Genomic DNA, 18,616 nt, shown 5'->3' on the forward strand with positions numbered 1-18,616 from the left:
TCCAGTAACCCCCAAAGATACAATTTCATGGGAAAGATGCAATTCATTCCTGTGATAAACCAAAACTGGTTTTTGTTTTAACCAAAACTTAAAACAAACTGTTTCTATTGTTACATTCTCAAAAAATATTTCCCGCTAAAATGGGTGCAAAATATGAAAATCCATGAGAAATGTACTATGATAAACTTACAATACTCTAAAATGCAGGTAAAGAAATTAGTTGCTTTAGAGGCAATATAAAAACAAGCTTTACTACAAACACTTTTAAAAAAACCCAATGACATCTGCTTTCTATCCTTATGCCCTTAGAAGAGCAAAGGAAGTCCAAGACAAAAGAGCAAGAGAGACTGTGAGAGAAAATAAGGAACACAATATTTGGTTTTCGATTATTCTAACTAATCCCATATTCCTCCCATAAATACAAACCTATAAAACCAAAAGCATAATTTCATTGAGATCAGACAAAATAAACTGAATGGTTTTGTTAAAAATGGAAATGAGTATGACCCAAATTTAGTCTACCGATTGTAGAATATCAAAATGGTTTTATACTTCATACTATAAAATATTTCTATTTTAATGTTTCCATATAATTGATCCAAAATCCCAACATATTTATTTATAAACAGAAGGGAATTAGAATATAACATTAGTGACAAAAATAAAATGAAGACCTTTTCTTGCTTTTCTTGCGCTTCTTCTTTTCTTTCTTGTGTTTTCGGGAATTTTTCCTGTGTTTCTTTTTTCTCTTTTTTGATTTCTCTTCAGAAGCACTTTCAGAATCAGAAGAATCAGAAGAAGACTGAGAATCACTTGAGCTATCTGAGTCACTGGATGATGAGGAGGAGGAGGAGGATGATTTATGCCTTTTCTTTTCTTCTTTCTTAGCTTTCGGTAAAAAACAAAAAAGTTTTTTGGTCAATGCTTTTTAGATAAACTTTGTAAGTGGAAAATTTATATTTTCTAAGTCCAGCATTTAACACCTAGCTCAACGACCTATTTGAATTGAGGGGTAAAGGAAAGGAGTCAAGAGTCAGGATTGGAATCCAGATCTCCAGGACTTCAGGTCAAGATGGAGGCATAGGTAGACATGTTTCACCTCCTTGTGCAACCACAAGAATTAACCTCAAAACAAGTAACATCCAAAACTCCCAGAATATCAAACTGTATGGAAGTCCAACAACTAAGGATTTAAAGAAGCCACATACATCCCGATGGGCAGGAGGGGCAGAGATGCAGTCAGGGTGGAGAGGCAAGGAGACACGGTCTGGTGTGGAGAGGCGGTGGTGGTGGAATGGGCAGTCCCATATTCATGGGTGGTAGATAAAAATTGGGAGGGATACCTTGGGAGTGAGCAATCCCAGCCCTAGGCCAGATAAACACAGCCCAGGATTCTAGTGCCGGGAAGATAAGGACCCACAATTTCTGGCTGTAAATACCAGTGGGGGTTGAGACAGTGGAGCAGAAGAAACTGCTAGTTTCTTAGGAGAGCCCATTTCAAGGGCCTGCATGGACTCAGAGCATATGCGAACCCACCCACTCTGGGATACACCACCAGGGCAACAGCTGAAAGGGTACCAGTCATATACAGGAAGTGGGTGAAGTGACTAGAAGGAGGGTTGAGTGCCGGGCAAACCTCCAGAAGCCAGGCAGCAGTACTGTCCCCTCTCTAAAACCTCCCCCAACACAGAGCCACAAAGTGGTGGAGTGGGTCACCCTGCCCTGGCGAATACTAAGGTTCTGCCCCATATAACTTAACAGATGTGCTAAGACAGGGGGTCAAAGCAGCTTTACCGAATGTGCAGAAACAAACACAGGGAGGCTGCCAAACTGAGGAGATAAAGAAATATGGCCCAAATGAAAGAAAGGAACAAAACCCCAGAAAAAGAACTAAATCTATCATATGCAGAATTCAAAACACTGGTGATCAGGATGCTGAGAGATTCACCGAGTATGACAACAATATAAAGGAAGAAATGAAGGTTACACTAAATGAAATTAAGAAAAATCTACAGGAAACCAACAGTGAAGGGGAAAACCTGGTATTCAAATCAATGGTTTGGAATATAAGGAAGAAATAAACATTCAACCAGGACAGAAAGAAGAACCAAGATTTCAAAAAATGAGGACAGTATAAGATGACCCTGGGACATCACCAAAAGTGCCAACATCCAAATCATAGGGGTGCCAGAAGAAGAGTAAGAGTAAGAAATCAAAAACTTATTTGAAAAAAGAATGAAAGAAAACTTCCCTAATTTGATGAAGGAAATAGACAGCAAGTCCAGGAAACATAGAGAGTCCCAAAGAAGTTGGACCCAAGGAAGCATACACCAAGACACATCATAATTAAGTTACCAAAGATTAAGGATAAGGAGAGAATCATAAAAGCGGCAAGAGAAAAGCAGAGAGTTACCTACAAAGACGTTCTTATAAGACTGTCAGCTGATTTCTCAAAAGACACTTTGCAGGCAAGAAGGCACCTGGCAAGAGGTATTTAAAGTGATGAAAATCAAGGACCTACAAGCTAGATTACTCTACCTGGAAAGCTATCATTTAGAATCGAAGGGTAGATAAAGTGCTTCTCAGACAAAGTAAAGCTAAAGGAAATCATCACCAAGCCATTATTACATGAAATGTAAAAGTGACGTATTTAAGAAAAAGAAGTTCAAAACTATGAACATTGAAATGGCAACAAATTCACAAGTGAATCTAAAAAAACAAATGAAGCAAACAACCACAACAGGAACATAATCTAGATATGGAGAACATTTGAAGGGTTATCAATGGGAAGGGTGGGGGAGAAAATGGGGGAAAGGGTAAAGGGAACAAGAAGCTTAATTGGTAGGTACAGAACAGGCAGGGGGATGATAAGAATAGTATAGGAAATAGAGAAGCCAAAGAACTTACATGCACCACTTGAACTAAGGGGAAGGGACTGCTGGAGAGAAGAGGGGATACCAGGCAGAGGGAGGGCAAAAGGGGATAAATTGGGACAACTGTAAAGCATAATCAATAAAATATACTTTAAAAAATAAGAGAATCCGTATCTCCAGATTCATGGGTCAGAGTTGTATGCTTTAAACTAATGAATTCTAGAAAAGTAACAAATAAATCTAAAACAATAAACTAATTTTAGGAAACATTTGATAATACAGTTTTTTAAAAAGCACAGAAGTAACATTTAAGAGTCCCAGATGAAATCTTATAGTGTTTGACTTTTTCTTTCTTTCTTTCTTTCTTTTTTTATATTTTATTTATTTATCTTTAGAGGGGAAGGGAAGGAGAGAGGAAGAGAAATATCAGTGTATGGTTGCTTCTTGTGCATCCCCTGCTGGGAACTGGCCTGCAACCCAGGCATGTGCCCTGACTGGGAATCGAACCGGGATTGTCTGGTTCACAGGCCTGTGCTCAATCCACTGAGCTACACCAGCCAGGGCTTCTTTCTTTCTTTTTTTTTTTTTAAGATTTTATTTATTTATCTTTAGAGGGGAAGGGAAGGAGAGAAGGAGAGAAATATCAATGTATGGTTGCCTCTCGTGAGTCCCCTGCTGGGAATTGGCCTGCAACCCAGGCATGTGCCCTGACTGGGAATCGAACCGCGATCGTGTGGTTTGCAGGCCCGAGCTCAATCCACTGAGCTACACCAGCCAGGGCTCGACTTTTTCTTTTATCAAGACTGCAAGCATAACTGGAGGAGAGAAATAGAAGAAAAAAAGTTTGCACAAATGTGGAAAGATAAGGAACATGATTCCATTAGCATGGGCTTATGTTTCCAGCTTATGCATTCTCCTAAGATTAAGAAATTCTGCTTTAGTTGAAGAGAAGACTTACAACAGAGGGTGGTCATTTGCCAATGATTAATAACAATATTTTGAGGTGTCTACCAAAAATTTTGAAATTAAAATAATTTAAGAACTAGGCAAGTAACATAGATAAATGAAGTTAACCAGATATATTAAAACAGGATTTGGGGAAAGATATGACAAACTGGATAGAGCACAACTAATTTAAAGGTATTCTAATTCAAATCATGGTGGCCTTAAAAAATGAATTCAAGCCAAAGATGAAAAACCACTGATATACAGATAGCTACAATAAACTGGAACACATCAACTACATTAGAATCTATCAGTTCATAATGATATTGGTAAGTAAAATGCAAAGCATTTATCCTTCTTTTCCTGTATGAACTGTACGACTGGCTAACTAAATAGTAGATGAAGATGCTCTTTATCAAAAGTATTCCAGGAATAAATGTAGAAATCAGGGTTAGAATATCATCATTTCACAACTAACTGATCATCAATGGACTCTGTAGAGCACAAAGACAACCTGTCTTATGTGACTTCCTGCTCCTATCAAAAAGAACTTAAAAAAAATCAAAACTGCATCCAATCAATTTTCTAGGACTACAGTTACATGAAATAGAAGTACAGAAAGAACACATTACAAAATATATAGGTGCATCAAGTAAAATCCAGTGTGTACAATATTGGAAAACACTATAGGACAAATGACTTAGACTGATCAACAAATCTCAAGGAAAAATATAAAGGAAGATGGTGTTGGCCCCTATTGAAAAAACAACAAAGTCTTGTAAGATCAGCCCTAATGTTTGAACCTTATTTGGATTGAAATGTCAAAAAATTAACATGAGCCTTGGCTGGTGTGGCTCAGTGGACTGAGTGCCGGCCTGTGAACCAAAGGGTTGCAGGTTCAATTCCCAGTCAGGGTACACACCTGGGTTTCGGGCCAGGTTCCCCGGTGTGGACCATGTGAGAGGCAACCACACATTGATGTTTCTTTCCCGGCCTTCCCCTCTGTCTAAAAATAAATAAATAAAACATTTAAAAATGTTTTTACCATCAATGAAACAATCAGGAATTTGAATACTGTGAGATTTTTATTTTTAGAAACGTGTGTATGTATATGTTTTCATATTATTATGATGTTGGTTATTTTTTAAAGCCATCTTTTAGAAATAATAAAATATTTATCAATAAAATGTTATACCACAATTTGCTTCAAAATAACAGAAAATAGAGAACTGGCCAGGAATAGGTAAAAAGAGATTGTCTATGAATTAATTTTTGAAGCTGGTTAATTCATATGGGTATTTTGTTGTTATACTGTTTTAATCACCTCTCTATATATTAATGTTTTCCACAACAGGCAAATCAAATAGAATGAAGAAAATACATCTTTGGACTAACTGTTGGCTTTCTGTTTATATGACTTTACTGAAAGGTTTAACAGCTAGTTTGTAATCTTTCCTTTCTTTAGCTTTAGGAACACCTGAGGATTTGGCATTTGGCCAAATCATTCTTAACACTCTTAACTCAAAATTTACAGGTATGTACTAATTCACAGTAAATCAGAATCTGGTTGAAGTCACTATATATTTGGTTAAGGACTTGTGGTTCTCTGTCAAGATAGCTTTTCTAGTATCAATGACAAGCTGCTGCACTGAAGAATAGGAACAAGGTAAAAAAAGTGAAGGGACCCAGAGGTAAAGGCTTCTTCAGTCAGTTGTGCTCAGGACAATGAATATGTCCAATGTGAGATGCCTGAGACATACACAAGCTCTGCCTAGAATTTATGAGGTCTCCAAAGTGTTGCTCCTATACAAGCCATGCAGTTTTCTGTCCTGTATCATTTCTTAAAGGTAAATAAACTTACTGCTGAGTGAAGCCTATCTTATCCCATGAGGTCAAACATTAATCCAAACGTAAGGCCACTGTTGCTGGTGAGGCAGAGTGGATATGCAAATATGGATAACCTGAAACATCTACTTATATATACTAAAAACCCAAGGACATTAGAAGGGTAGGTGGGGCTCAGACTTAAAGAAATCTAAGGGGAAGAAAATAAATTCAGTGATTATGTATAACTCTAAATAAAAATACCTCAGGCCACATAATATAAAAGTGAAATAAAAGTACAAAACATAGTGGTTAAATTTACTTGACTGATACTTTACCCCATGATTAACAAAGTTTACTTATCAGTTCCAACTTTTCTATTTATTTTGCATTGGGATTCTTTCCTATGAGAAACACTCTGCCATTTGTTTCTTTAAAAAGCAAGCCCAGCCCTGGCTGGTGTAGTTCAGTGGATTGACCCTGTGAAGCAAAGGGTCGCCGGTTCGGTTCCCGGCCAGGCCACATGCATGGGTTGTGGGCCAGGTCCCCAGTGGGGGACACATGGGAGGCAACCACACATTGATGTTTCTCTCCCACTCTTTCTCCTTCCCCTCCCCTCTCTCTAAAAATAAATAAATAAAATTATTTTTTTAAAAAAGCAAGCCCATTCTCCCCACAAAATGTATTTCAAACAGCATTATTTAGTTTACACATTACTTGTCAAGAAAATATGAGTAAAGCAAGATATCACACTAATATGGAAGGTTAGAAAGAGATTGTAACTATTTTTATGGTAATATAATCTACCTGAGTATCATGACAACTATAAAAGGAAAATAAACTGTATTTAAGAAAAGATGCATTGGAAGATAGCTTTGAAAGGGCTAAGGTTGAAGAGGTTCCCCTCTTTCAATATTTGTCAGCATTGTTTCATGTGCAAATTTAATTTTTGTGCCCCTTTCCTATATATGTTTAGGAAAAAAAAAGAAATTGATCAAAAAAAAATGGTAGTAAAGAGCAGATGAGTAAAAAGGCAAAAATCAGAGACATGACATTATCTTTTTTTTTTTAAATTTATCTTTTAGAGGGGAAGGGAAGGAGAGAGGGAGAGAAACATCAATGTATGGTTGCTTCTCATGCATCCGCTGCTGGGAACCGGGAACTGGGAACTGGCCTGAAACCCAGGCATGTGCCCTAACTGGGAATTGAACCGCGATCGTGTGGTTCGCAGGCCTGCGCTCAATCCACTGAGCTACACCAGCCAGGGCAACATTATCAATATTATATTTTATTAGTAGAATGTGGCTTTAGTTTCAAAATTTGTATTACCCTAAATTTAAAAATATGATTTAGGAACATTGTAAATCTAACTGAAATTTTATCTTTCTCAATGAACAAGTATGTTTAACTGATTAGTATCAGATAATATGTCCAACATGATGCCAAGACATGGAGAGAAAGAACTGTAGAGTATATGGGGAAGTTCCACAGAGAACTTTTTAAGACATGCACTCTGCCCTCAGAATTCACAATCCATTTGGAAAATAAGGACGACAAGTGTGAATTGAATAGCAAACAGCATCAGAAAATATATACTTGATAAATTTTCTAGAAACTCTGATTATAAATTGTATCTGAATTTAGGAGTATCATCAATAAGGACAAAAGGAAAGTGGAAATGCTTTGTAAAACTAGTCACTTCCGTTATACAATGTATGTATTCCTATAATTCACTGTACAATGAAAAACTGTACAGTAACACCACATAGCTTATGAGAAAAATGGAACTGGGGCACAAAATTCAAAAACTTCGGCAATACATTTTTAAAAAGACTAATAAAACTGCAGTAAAGTTTTACACATGTTAGATGGTAAATAAGAAAAGAAGAAAGGAGGAGGAAGGAAGGAAGGGAGGAAGGGAGGGAGGAAGGGAGGGAGGGAGGGAGGGAGGGAACGAGGGAGGAAAGAAGAAAGGAAAGAAGAAAGGAAAGAAGGAAGGAAGACAGTAAGGTACTTTATTTTGAAAAAGACCTGGGGTTTGCCTGTGGAAGTGAACATCAGTAAGAAGGGCTGCAGCTTGTGAGTTACTGTAATGTAGTGGAAGAAGAGTGATCTGAAACCAGATGGGAAGTTTCAGTAAATTGTGCTTAGGTGTAACTCACCGTAAGTGACGAACTGAGGTAGCTTAATACATGTTTGAGGTGTGTGCATGTATGATTTTGGTGTATTCCTGTGGAGCTGTTCAGCTGGATATGATTTTCTGCATTCACTTAGTGTTTCTTATAGACAAAATCATGCACAAGCAAAGCTGAAATTTCTGTTATGTTCAAACTGTTTTCTAGTGTATCAATCAAATGGAACAAATATATGTTTTCAAAATAAGCACTGGGTATTATTAGGATTAGAAATAGGGTCAAGAAAAAGTAGTGGGAATATCTGTAGAGTGGCTAGGAATCTCTGGAGGATGACATGGTAGTTTTCAATTTGCCTCCGATATACCCTAGATTTCATGCTGGAGAACCAACTCAGAAATACCAACAGGTACATATTTTTAAAAGCCCCATGAAAAGCTCTCTCCAGACAAAGGACTGGAAAAAGAATGATTCAGCAGGACAAAAGAAATTACTGCCAATGCCTGCCCTACTCTAAGAAAACACAAGGAAAAGAAAGGATCACCTTCTCCCTCTTGGTTATGCCAGCAGAGACGAGGAAGAGAACTTGAATTTCCAATATACACGTAATACTCCCCCCACGGCCCTGCCAGGGTGATGTCAGTGGGCACCAAGGCGGAGGCCTATCCCTGCACTGGCAAATGGGCATGGATTTCAGAAAGAAGGAAACTTAAGAAAGGGATTGTTTAAACATATATGAAGTCTTGGGCAGACCCCCAGGTGAAACTGACCAAAACTAATACAGCAAAAGGTTTGAGAATTAAACTACAGTGTTGAATACATCAAGGTTTTTAGCAGGGCCACTGGGTAGCACACAAATGAAGCACACAAGAAAGAGCACTCACTGCAAGGGCTCTGAAAACTGAATTATCATTGAAACCACAGTCCACACAAGTAGGCCAGGATCTACATGTTAAACCCAAATAAGGTGACTGCCTGATAAAATAGAAAATTTAAACAGAATCCAGAGTCTTATAATACCCCAAAAGTTCAAGATACAAAAAAAAGATAAAAATTCACTAATAATACCAAGAACCAGGAAAATCACAACTTAGTAAGAAAAGACAATAAAAAAATGCCAACACCCAGAAGACACAGATGTTAAAACTCACAAGAATTTAAAGCCATCTTAAAAATGCTTCAACATGCAATTATTAACACTTTTTAAGCAAATGCATAAAAGTAAAAGAAAAGAAAACCTTTCAGGAATAAAGAAGATATAAAGTGTCAAATGGAAATTTTAGAAGTGAAACATAACAAAAATCTACTAAACTTGGTCAGTGGAACAGGTTTATAGCAGAGTGGAGATGACATAGAAAAATGCCAGTGAATCAGAAGGAAGACCAACAGAAATGATCTAACCTGAATATCAGAAATATATTTTAAAAAAACAAAGCAAAATATGAGCAGAGATTAAGAGTACTGTAGAACAATAAACAAAAGATCAAACATTTGTCTTATTAGAATCTGAGAAGGAAAAATAGTTTGAAGCTGAAAACAATAAAATAGAATGGTGGCAGAAAATTTCCCATGTTTGGCCCAATCTACAGACCTACATATCCAAGAGGCTAAGCAAACCTAAAAAGGGATAAACTCTAGGTAACCCACAAAATCAAATTTCTGAAAACTAAATACAAAAAAATACATATACATACACATTGAAAGCAGAGAGAAACAGTTATAGGGGAACAATGATTTGGGAGACAAAAGACTTCTCATTTGAAACTAGCGAGTTCAGAAGAAAGTGGTGTAACACTGTTTTATGTGCTGAAAGAATGATCAACCCAGATTTTTACAACCAGTGAAAACATCAAAGGAAAAGTAAATAAAGACATTTTAATAAAACTAAGATAATCTGTTACCAGCACACCTATCCTTAAAAAGTGGCTAAGGAAAATTTTCTAAGCAGAACAGAAATAACAGAAGGATTAAAATTTCAGAAAAGAACAGAATGAGTACAAATGGGGGCAGGGGATAGCAGTTAGCAATAATGTAATATAAAAATAATTATAAATAAGTTTTTAGGAAATGCTAACAATAATCACCTTAGAGAAATAAAAATTAAAACTAGCTTTTTAAAAAACTTTTAGGCTGGCAAAGATTAACTAGTTTGATAATACGTGGCTCTGCAAAGGGTACAATTTTATTTTCTTATATTCTAGTAGCAATGTCTACCAAAATTACAAATGCATGACTCCTATAATTTGTTAACACCACTTCTAAAAATGTACCTTACATGATCAGCATTCACATACACGTGGAATGCTGCACAAAATTTGGGAATGGAAACGGATGGACAGATATGGGGATAATTTTTATTGACTTACTTTTATGCTTTTTAAATTTTGAACCAAATGAATTTATTAAATTTTAAAATACAAATCTTTAAACTTCCAAGTATGACAACTGTTTCCACCCCTTCCTCCAAAAAACCCCCACCTCTCTGCCTAACCATTTATACAAAATCTATTTCAAAGTATCTTACAAGCATAAGTATCCTTAAGGCAAAATGAAACAGTAGTAAAAGCAAAACCTCAATGAAAGTTAATTAAAATGGATGAAAAGGAATTATAAATGGTAACACTTTCAATTCCTGGGCCATTTTTGGTCGGTTTAGAATTTTGTAGTTTGCTTATCACTACGTAAAATAATTTCCCAAACCTGTTCACTTACCTTTGGTAGGGAGCTAGGGTAAGATGTGGTTCAATCTTACTAATTAGGAATTGACTTTACTGACAACAAACAAACTCCACAACATTTTACTTGTAAAAATCTAAGGTAAGAAAATGCTGTCTGAAACCTACATAATTTTATTAACCAATGTAACCCTAATAAATTCAAAATAAATTTAAAAAAAGAAAGAAAATGCTGCCTTACATTTTTGAGATCCATAGATTCTATATCAATGTATTTGTTTCCCTTTTTTTTCTCCTTAGACAAGGACATGCTCACTGATTTCAGAGGGGAAGGGAGGGAGAAAGAGATCGAGAGAAACATCAGTTGGTTGGCTTTCATAGGTGTCCTGACTGGGGATTGAACCTACAACCTAAGAAAGCATATGCCCTTACTATGAAACAAACCTGAGACCTTATGGTCTGGGAGATGATGCCCAGCCAACCGAGACACACCGGCCAGGGTATATACCAATGAATTTCACATGAAACCTTAATAGTAAGAAAATTTCTGGGAAATTATGAAAATAAATTCTGAAATAAAGAGTAGAAGTATCCTTAAAATAGACCTTCTTTAGGTATTTTTGTTCCATAGCACTGGTCTCCTCTTTTCAACAATTTCCTACTACCATAGAAACAACTCTGGTGTTCTCCACTGTCTCCCAAGTACAAGATTTACCAGCTGCCTCCTCTACTGTGTTGTTCTTTCTGAACTGCCAAGCAAGCTGTTTCCTACCATATATGTGCAAAATTTCTGCTCATATAACTATTTATTGATATGTTGCCACAATTAAGAACTAGTGTTTTTGTGTACTCTGTAATATAGCAACGGCTTCACCTCTTGTTGCATGGCCACAGTAGACAGGCCTCTCTTAACAACTGAACTCTGAAGAGACTAGTGTGATTTGAGTTCATTCCAACTCTTGAAAACACAAGGAATACCTTATTCTAGGTAGCGGTACCATTCTCTGGAGCTCTGTGTTCTACCCTCTACTATGTCCCTTGAAAGCCTCAGAGATGCAGCTTTTATTAGTCTCCAGTGTTCTACCTCAGCATCTATTAGAAGGTTGTTCTCTTTGACTCTGAACCTTCTCAAGCACATTCAAATAGCCATGAAAAGCAGAACTGCCAATCTTGCATCAGCAAACGGGAGAAAGGCCTAAGAAGATTGCCAAGACTCACCAAGACTATTTACAGGTGGGCTCAGACAGTCAGATTTCTTCAGAAGTCTTTTTGTTTTCTTTCAGGAAGTTAGAAAAAGGGAAAAAAAGATTCTGCATTTATTTCTTTTTAAATTGGGGCGTTAATCTCTCAAACGAGGTTTTTAAATTTAAATTTTTTTTATTCCCAATTTAAAATACAAAAAAAGATTCTGACCAATTGAAGGACTATAAAATAACAGTTGCCAAACTGTGTGATCTCAAACATAAAGATCTCTTCCTCTTTTCCACAGTGTCATCATGAACAGCATGGGCATGGGAAATATGGTTAGAAACAAATCTGACTTCTTCAGGAACTACTGGGCAGACACTAATAAAGGGCAAATCTTCCTTAACTGCTGAAACTGATTAAGGGCAAGGTATGTTTCTTCAACATGAATTTGAGGAACACAAACTAAGACACTACACCAACTTTCAGTACAACTTCCTGGCCAGAATGCCATGGGCAAAATTAGCATCCATCTCTTCAGGTCAAAATAAGGGCACAAATAATAAAGAGTGGCATTCTCATCCTTTCAACAACTATTAAAACATTGACCTTTTAATAGCCAAAGAATCTTCACTCCAACATTATGAGAGTCTATGATAACTGTTTATGGTTTAAAATATAAGCTTTTTTTTCAGTTCTTCAGTATTTATTCTAAATAAACCACATAGTATTCTTAACTTTTTGTTTTCAGTCCTCACCTGAGGATTTGTTTATTTATTTTAGGGGGGAGAGAGAGGGAGAGAGGAAGGGTGGGGGAAGAGGAAGAAGGGGGGGGAAGGGAGGGAGGGGGAGGGGGAAGGGAGGGAGAGACAGACAGACAGACAGACACAGGTGTGAGAGTAACATCAATTAGTTGCCTCCTGGAGATGCCCGGACTGGAAATCAAATCCCCCAACGTTTTGGTATATGGAACAACACTCCAAACAACTGAACCACCAGGCGAGGATAGCATTGTTAACTTTTATAAGCAGAGAATGGATCCTGGCACAGTTACTTTAAAGACTACAAAATGTGAAAAGAAGGAGGAAAAAAACCTAACTGTTAGTAGAGAAAAAAAGATGAAGATTTCCTAGATGATATGGGAAAAATATTATTTTAAAACAAAATATTCCAATCATACAGACAACACTCTAAGAGTTAAATATCAGTAAGTTCAAGTTCTAAAGTCTGCACACATTAATACAGATGGCTTCTTACTTTTTCCTTTTTAAAACAGTGATTAAAGTACATGAATGTCTTATCACCTTATTATATTCCTGAAACTCATAATGTTAACTGTAACTGAAAAATAAATAGAAATGTAAAAAAAATTTTTTTTTTTACAAATTTAAGATACTCAGCAAAGCCTCATTCTTTATGGAATTGTCGGAAACACAAGGCATACATTATATCTGTTATTTGTAAATAAGGGATAGCCAGAGTCATGAACACCAAGAAGTTATATACACATTATTAGCTGCAGCATATTCCTGCAGTGGTTTATGAGGTACATATTTGATGTGACTGATAAAAAAGGGAAATCATCAGAATCAAAATCGAATGCAGAGACAAAAAATCAAAATTAAGACTTCTCTATGACCACCTTGGGTCTTTTAAAAATAAAACAAAACAAAATGTGCATATTTCTACCCCTGAGCTATACCCCTCTGCTAAAAATGTGCATATTTCTAAATGTTACAGAGGAAATCAGTATACCCAAACTTCAGAACAGAATGTTCTACTCAGGACAATTCTGAAAGAAATGTTAACAAACAATGAATTAGCAACATTAACAGTAAGAACTCTAGATCTGGAATCAGCATACTTGGGTTTGAGACCTAGTTCCCTGATGTGGTAAACATATCTTCAGCTATAAAATAGGGGAAATAATATTAAAGGGCTACTGTGAGGATCACAAAATATTACAGATGACTCTCACCTACCTTCATTAATCATGAAAACTAAGTACTGATGTTATTGGTCCCTAGACCAGTAAGAATGGAAGAGCCAATTCAATATTTTATTGCTTTCTACACAATTTTAAAAGTAATCCCGTTATTTTAATGTCAGACCCAATTATCTGTAATAACTATAAGAGTTACATAAACATGCCAGATGCAATGCATGAAGGGGAAATAATTCATTTCCCTAAAGTTTCCTAGTCTATGTTATTCTCTTCAATTGTCAACTTCTTTATAATGTCTCTTTCCTTAGAAAAGAATCTGTTTTCCATTCTATATAGACAACTGAGTTTCTTTTTGTTTTAAAGGTAGAAGCAGGAGGACAAATTACTGTAAATTAGTAATAAGAAAAAGTTAACTGGTTCTAAAGGAAATGAAAGTATAAAGGTAAAACACATCTAAAAAATAAAAACATGTTCAAAACACAAAAACCTCATATTTATATTCAGTCTAGTGTGACCCTTACACCAACTATTTAGAGTGTCTGCTTGTTGTGTATCCATAAGATTTATCAGAAATAGGTACTTGCTCTTACCTTTCGACTTGGGAATTAGCTCTCCACAACTGAGTATCCGCACCTCAGCAAAAGGTTTGCTAGCTGCATCTGTTTTCTGGTTTTCTATCTCCCTCACAACTTCTTGACCAGAAATCACTTGCCCAAAAACAACATGATGCCTAAAGAGTCAAGTAAAAGTGATTAAATAAAAGCTTCCTATTTTAATATTAATTTAAAGTAGAATATAAAATTAAAATAATCTTTACCCATCTAAATGAGGAGTTGGTTTCGTTGTTCTTTTGGAAATCATCAGACAGAAGGATAAAAACAAAGTCAGAGAAAAACAAAGTTAGCATCTCTAAAAAGGAAAAGAAAATAACTGCATTGGAAACAAAGTTGCAAACAAATCATATAATATATTAACATAATAGACTCTTACTACATTAACCATAAGTAGAATAGAATGCAAGATGCTTTCCACATAATGAATTTTCAGAAATTGTTCTGACTATAAAAGTAATACCTAAACATTGTGGGACAATTACATGTATTTAAAGTTAACATTTTGGTGTTACTTCTATCCAAACTGGGTTCTTACTGAATATTCAGGGTTGTATAATGTTCTACTGTATGGACACACCAAAAGTTGTCAAACCATTCCACTAGTTTATGGGTTTAACAATAGTGTTTTTAATCTTAACACTTTAAACAGTTAAAGCACACACCATCCTCTGATGGCCTTCACATACTTTCTGTTGAACCTGAAGTGAAATAATCCACATAGTATTTATAAATTATTAAATTACCTGCCAACACACTTAAATTTTTGGATACTTTTACATAAAAATCCAGATTACAGACCCTTTGGAAATCTGGAGGATGTGGTACCCAGCACGTGGAAATAATTGGCCAGACTGAGAATCTCTTTCTTCTTTCATATAGAGATTAACAGTTTAGTTTCTTGTCCCAACAGTCTTTACTTATGTTATGTGCCTGAGATGTGTAGCCCTTCGAGTTTGTTCCCCCTGACATAAAAGTAAATTTCATGCTGAAGATCTTGATTAAAACTCTGAAGAAAACCCCAAGAAAGAAAAAGTACCTTTTTGAAAATAAAATAATTTTTTAAAATGTTTCTTTTCTCCACATCAGCCTTAAAAAGCTTTGTCATTAAGAAGGCTGCTACCCACCCTGGCTGGGGTGGATTGAATGCTGGTTGGTGAACCAGAGGTTCGTTAGTTCAATTCCCAGGCAGGGCACATGCCTGGGTTGTGGACCAGGTTCCCAGTAGTAGGGGGAATGCAAGAGGCAACCACACATTGATGTTTCCCTCCTTCTCTCTCTTGCTCTAAAAATAAATAAAATCTTAAAAAAAAAAAAAAAAAAAAAAGAAGGCTGCTACCTGAGTAGCTAGCTACTAGGACATACTAATAAATTGAAGATGTGCACTGTTTAAGATTTATTATTTTTAAAAACTCTGATCAAAAATGACATTAGAAATTTGAAAGAAGAAACATAAGTTAAGCTAAACTTTGGTTTAAACACACACAACACTACTAAAAAAATCTAACTAACACATACATGTATTTTTAAAAGTTCACCTTATTTTTAAAACTAATAACCTATTGTTTTTTTACTACAATAGCTATACTCACTTGCTAAAAGCACCTAAAAATGTAAAAACCTAGATGCATACCATATGTATTTGCATTACATTACTTTCAGTACACACACACACACACACACACAATTTACATCTAGATATATTCAATCCTCAGTACACAGATTCTGTATTTACAAATTCACTTGCTCAGCAGCATTTATTTATAGTCCCTAAAGCAATTTCACAGTACTTTCATGATCATTCTGAAAGTGGTAAAAAAGTATGATGAGGATACAGAAAATGGAGAACTCTTCTACTGTGATGGTGGTGGACACACAAAGTGATGCAATCACTATGGAAAGCATTTTGATGGCTTCTCAAAAAGCTAAATGTAAATTACTACCTGATTCAGCAGTTCAGTATCTAGGTATACATACAAAATAATTGAAAACAGGAACTCAAACAAATACGTGCACGTCAATGTGCTAAGCAGCATAATTCGCAATAACCAAAAGGTACAAACAACACAATTCCCATCAACAGATGAATATAGACAAAACGTGGTATGTATATATATTGAAGTGATATTCAACCATAAAGGAATGAAGTTTTGATACATGCTACAATATAGATGCATCCTGAAAATATGCTAAGTGAAATGGATAGAATATTGTATGATCCCATTTATATAACCAGGATAGGAAAATTCATAGACAGAAAGTAGAATAGAGGTTATCAGAGGCTGGGGACAAAGGGAAATGGTTAGTCTCTGGGATGATGAAACAGTTTTGGAAATAGTGGTGATAGTAACACCACTATCTCCACGATAGTTATAGTTATAGTTTTAACTATATACAGTTATAGTTAACTGTAACTATAGTGACAGCACTATAAATATAATACCATTGAATCATACCTTCACCACTGACTAAAATGGCAAATTTTTATATATGTTACCAAGATTTAAAATAATTTTAACTAAAAACTGAAGTTGTTTCTGTCCAAAGGCAACAAAATACAGGAGAAGTAAATAAGAGTTATCTAGAAATGTAAAGAGGTAAGGAGAAATCAACATGAAGAGGGAAGATTCAGAGAATACACTTGCAAGATTATATGAAATTAACGAAGGGATGGTGGTTAGCACAGGAAGAATTTTACATAAAAAAAATTAATGATAATCGTCAGTGTTGTGAAGGATATGGGAAAACTGGCATTTACTGCTAAGTAAAACATATTTCTTTTTTGGAAGTCAATGCAGCAATCAACATGGAAAGATTTAAAAATGTGTAAATATTTTAGTGAGTAAGCCTCTAGCAATTTATAGAAAATAATTAAAATGCATCGAATAATAGGCAAAGTGTTCACTGCAGCAACCTGAAAAAAAGAAACCAAACCAAATGTTCAAAAAAATAGGTTAATTAAATAAATAAAGCACGGTACATTTAAATAATGAATTAACATGTACCTATTAAACTGTTAATTAATATTTACTGTTACGCGAAGAGATTTATATTATGTCCAAAAGTTGATTATAAAGTATGTGCAACACTCTACATACAGTGTTATTAGAAAGGTGCTCTGGGGATGAGACTGTTGTTTTCCTTTTATTTGTGTTGTCTAATTTTTCTACAACAAACATAATAAAGTTGTTTACAATTAAAAGTGATAAAGACCCATATTCTACAGTATTCAGGGTGGGGCAAAAGTGGGTTTACAGTTGTGGGTACAAGTAACAGTTCATTCTTTTTTAAAAAATGTAATTATTGTTCAAGTACAATTTTCTGTCTTTTACTCCCATCCCAGCCCACCCCCCGGTGCTCCCCACTCCCGCCCATTTCCACCCCCCTTAGTTGTTGTTCATGTGTCCTTTATACTAGTTCCTGTATTCTTTTATTTTAAATAATTTTTATTGATTATGCTATTACAGTTGTCCCATCTCACACCCTCTTCTACCTAGATTCCCCTTTAATTCATGTCCATGTGTCATAAGTTCTTTAGCTTCTACATTTCCCATATTATTCTCCCCCGCCCCGTCTATTTTCTGCCTACCATCTGTTACTTATTCTCTGTACCTTTACCCTTCTCTCCTCCTCCCACTCCCCTGTTGCTAACCTTCCATGTGGTCTCCATTTCTGTGACTCTGCTCCTGATCTAGCTGTTCACTTAGTTTGCTTTTGTTTTAGGTGTGGTTGTTAACAACTGTGAGTTTGCTGTTCTTTCACTGTTCATATTTTTTATCTTCTTTTTCTTAGACCAGTCCCTTTAACATTTCATATAATAAGGGCTTGGTGATGATGAACTACTTGAACTTGACCTTATCTGAGAAGCACTTTATCTGCCTTTCCATTCTAAATGAAAGCTTTGCTGGATAGAGCCATCTTCTATGTAGGTTCTTACATTTCATGACTTGGAATACTTCTTTCCAGCCCCTTCTTGCCTGAAAAGTATCTTTTGAGAAATTAGCTGACAGTCTGATGGGAACACCTTTGTAGGTTACTGTCTCTTTATCTCTTGCTGCTTCTAGGATTTTCTCCTTCATTTTTATCTTGGCTAATTATGATGTGCCTTGGTATGTTTCTCCTTGGGTCCAACATCTTTGGGACTTTCTGAGCTTTCTGGACTTCCTGGAAGTCTAGTTCCTTTGCCAGATTGAGGAAGTTCTTTATTATTTGTTCAAATAAATTTTGCACTTGTTGCTCTTCCTCTTCCCCTTCTGGTACCCCTATAATTCAGATGTTGGAATGTTTAAAGATGTCCTGGAGGTTCCCAAGCCTCTCCTCATTTTTCTGAATTCTTGTTTCTTCATTCTTTTCTGGTTGGATGTTTTCTTCCTTCTGGTCCACTCCACTGATTTGAGTCCCAGTTTTCTTTCTATCACTATTGGTT

The 18,616-nt window shown here is 35.8% G+C and overlaps 1 protein-coding gene across 7 annotated transcripts in view; it reads right to left on the reverse strand.

Annotated features, from left to right (window-relative positions):
- PPIG (peptidylprolyl isomerase G) overlaps window positions 1–18,616 on the reverse strand; it is a 52,381-nt gene that overhangs the window by 12,089 nt on the left and 21,676 nt on the right. For all 7 annotated transcript variants that reach the window (XM_037044520.1, XM_037044516.1, XM_037044517.1 and 4 more), the window contains 3 exons: window positions 14,397–14,426; window positions 14,170–14,309; window positions 675–888 (listed from right to left, as the gene is read on the reverse strand). In XM_037044520.1, the coding sequence (XP_036900415.1) occupies window positions 675–888; window positions 14,170–14,309; window positions 14,397–14,426 (384 nt within the window). The remainder of the gene's footprint in view (window positions 1–674; window positions 889–14,169; window positions 14,310–14,396; window positions 14,427–18,616) is intronic.

Source organism: Sturnira hondurensis, unplaced genomic scaffold (assembly GCF_014824575.4).
Source record: "Sturnira hondurensis isolate 20B ecotype Veracruz unplaced genomic scaffold, ASM1482457v3 Scaffold0004136, whole genome shotgun sequence".
Classification (NCBI taxonomy): domain Eukaryota; kingdom Metazoa; phylum Chordata; class Mammalia; order Chiroptera; family Phyllostomidae; genus Sturnira; species Sturnira hondurensis.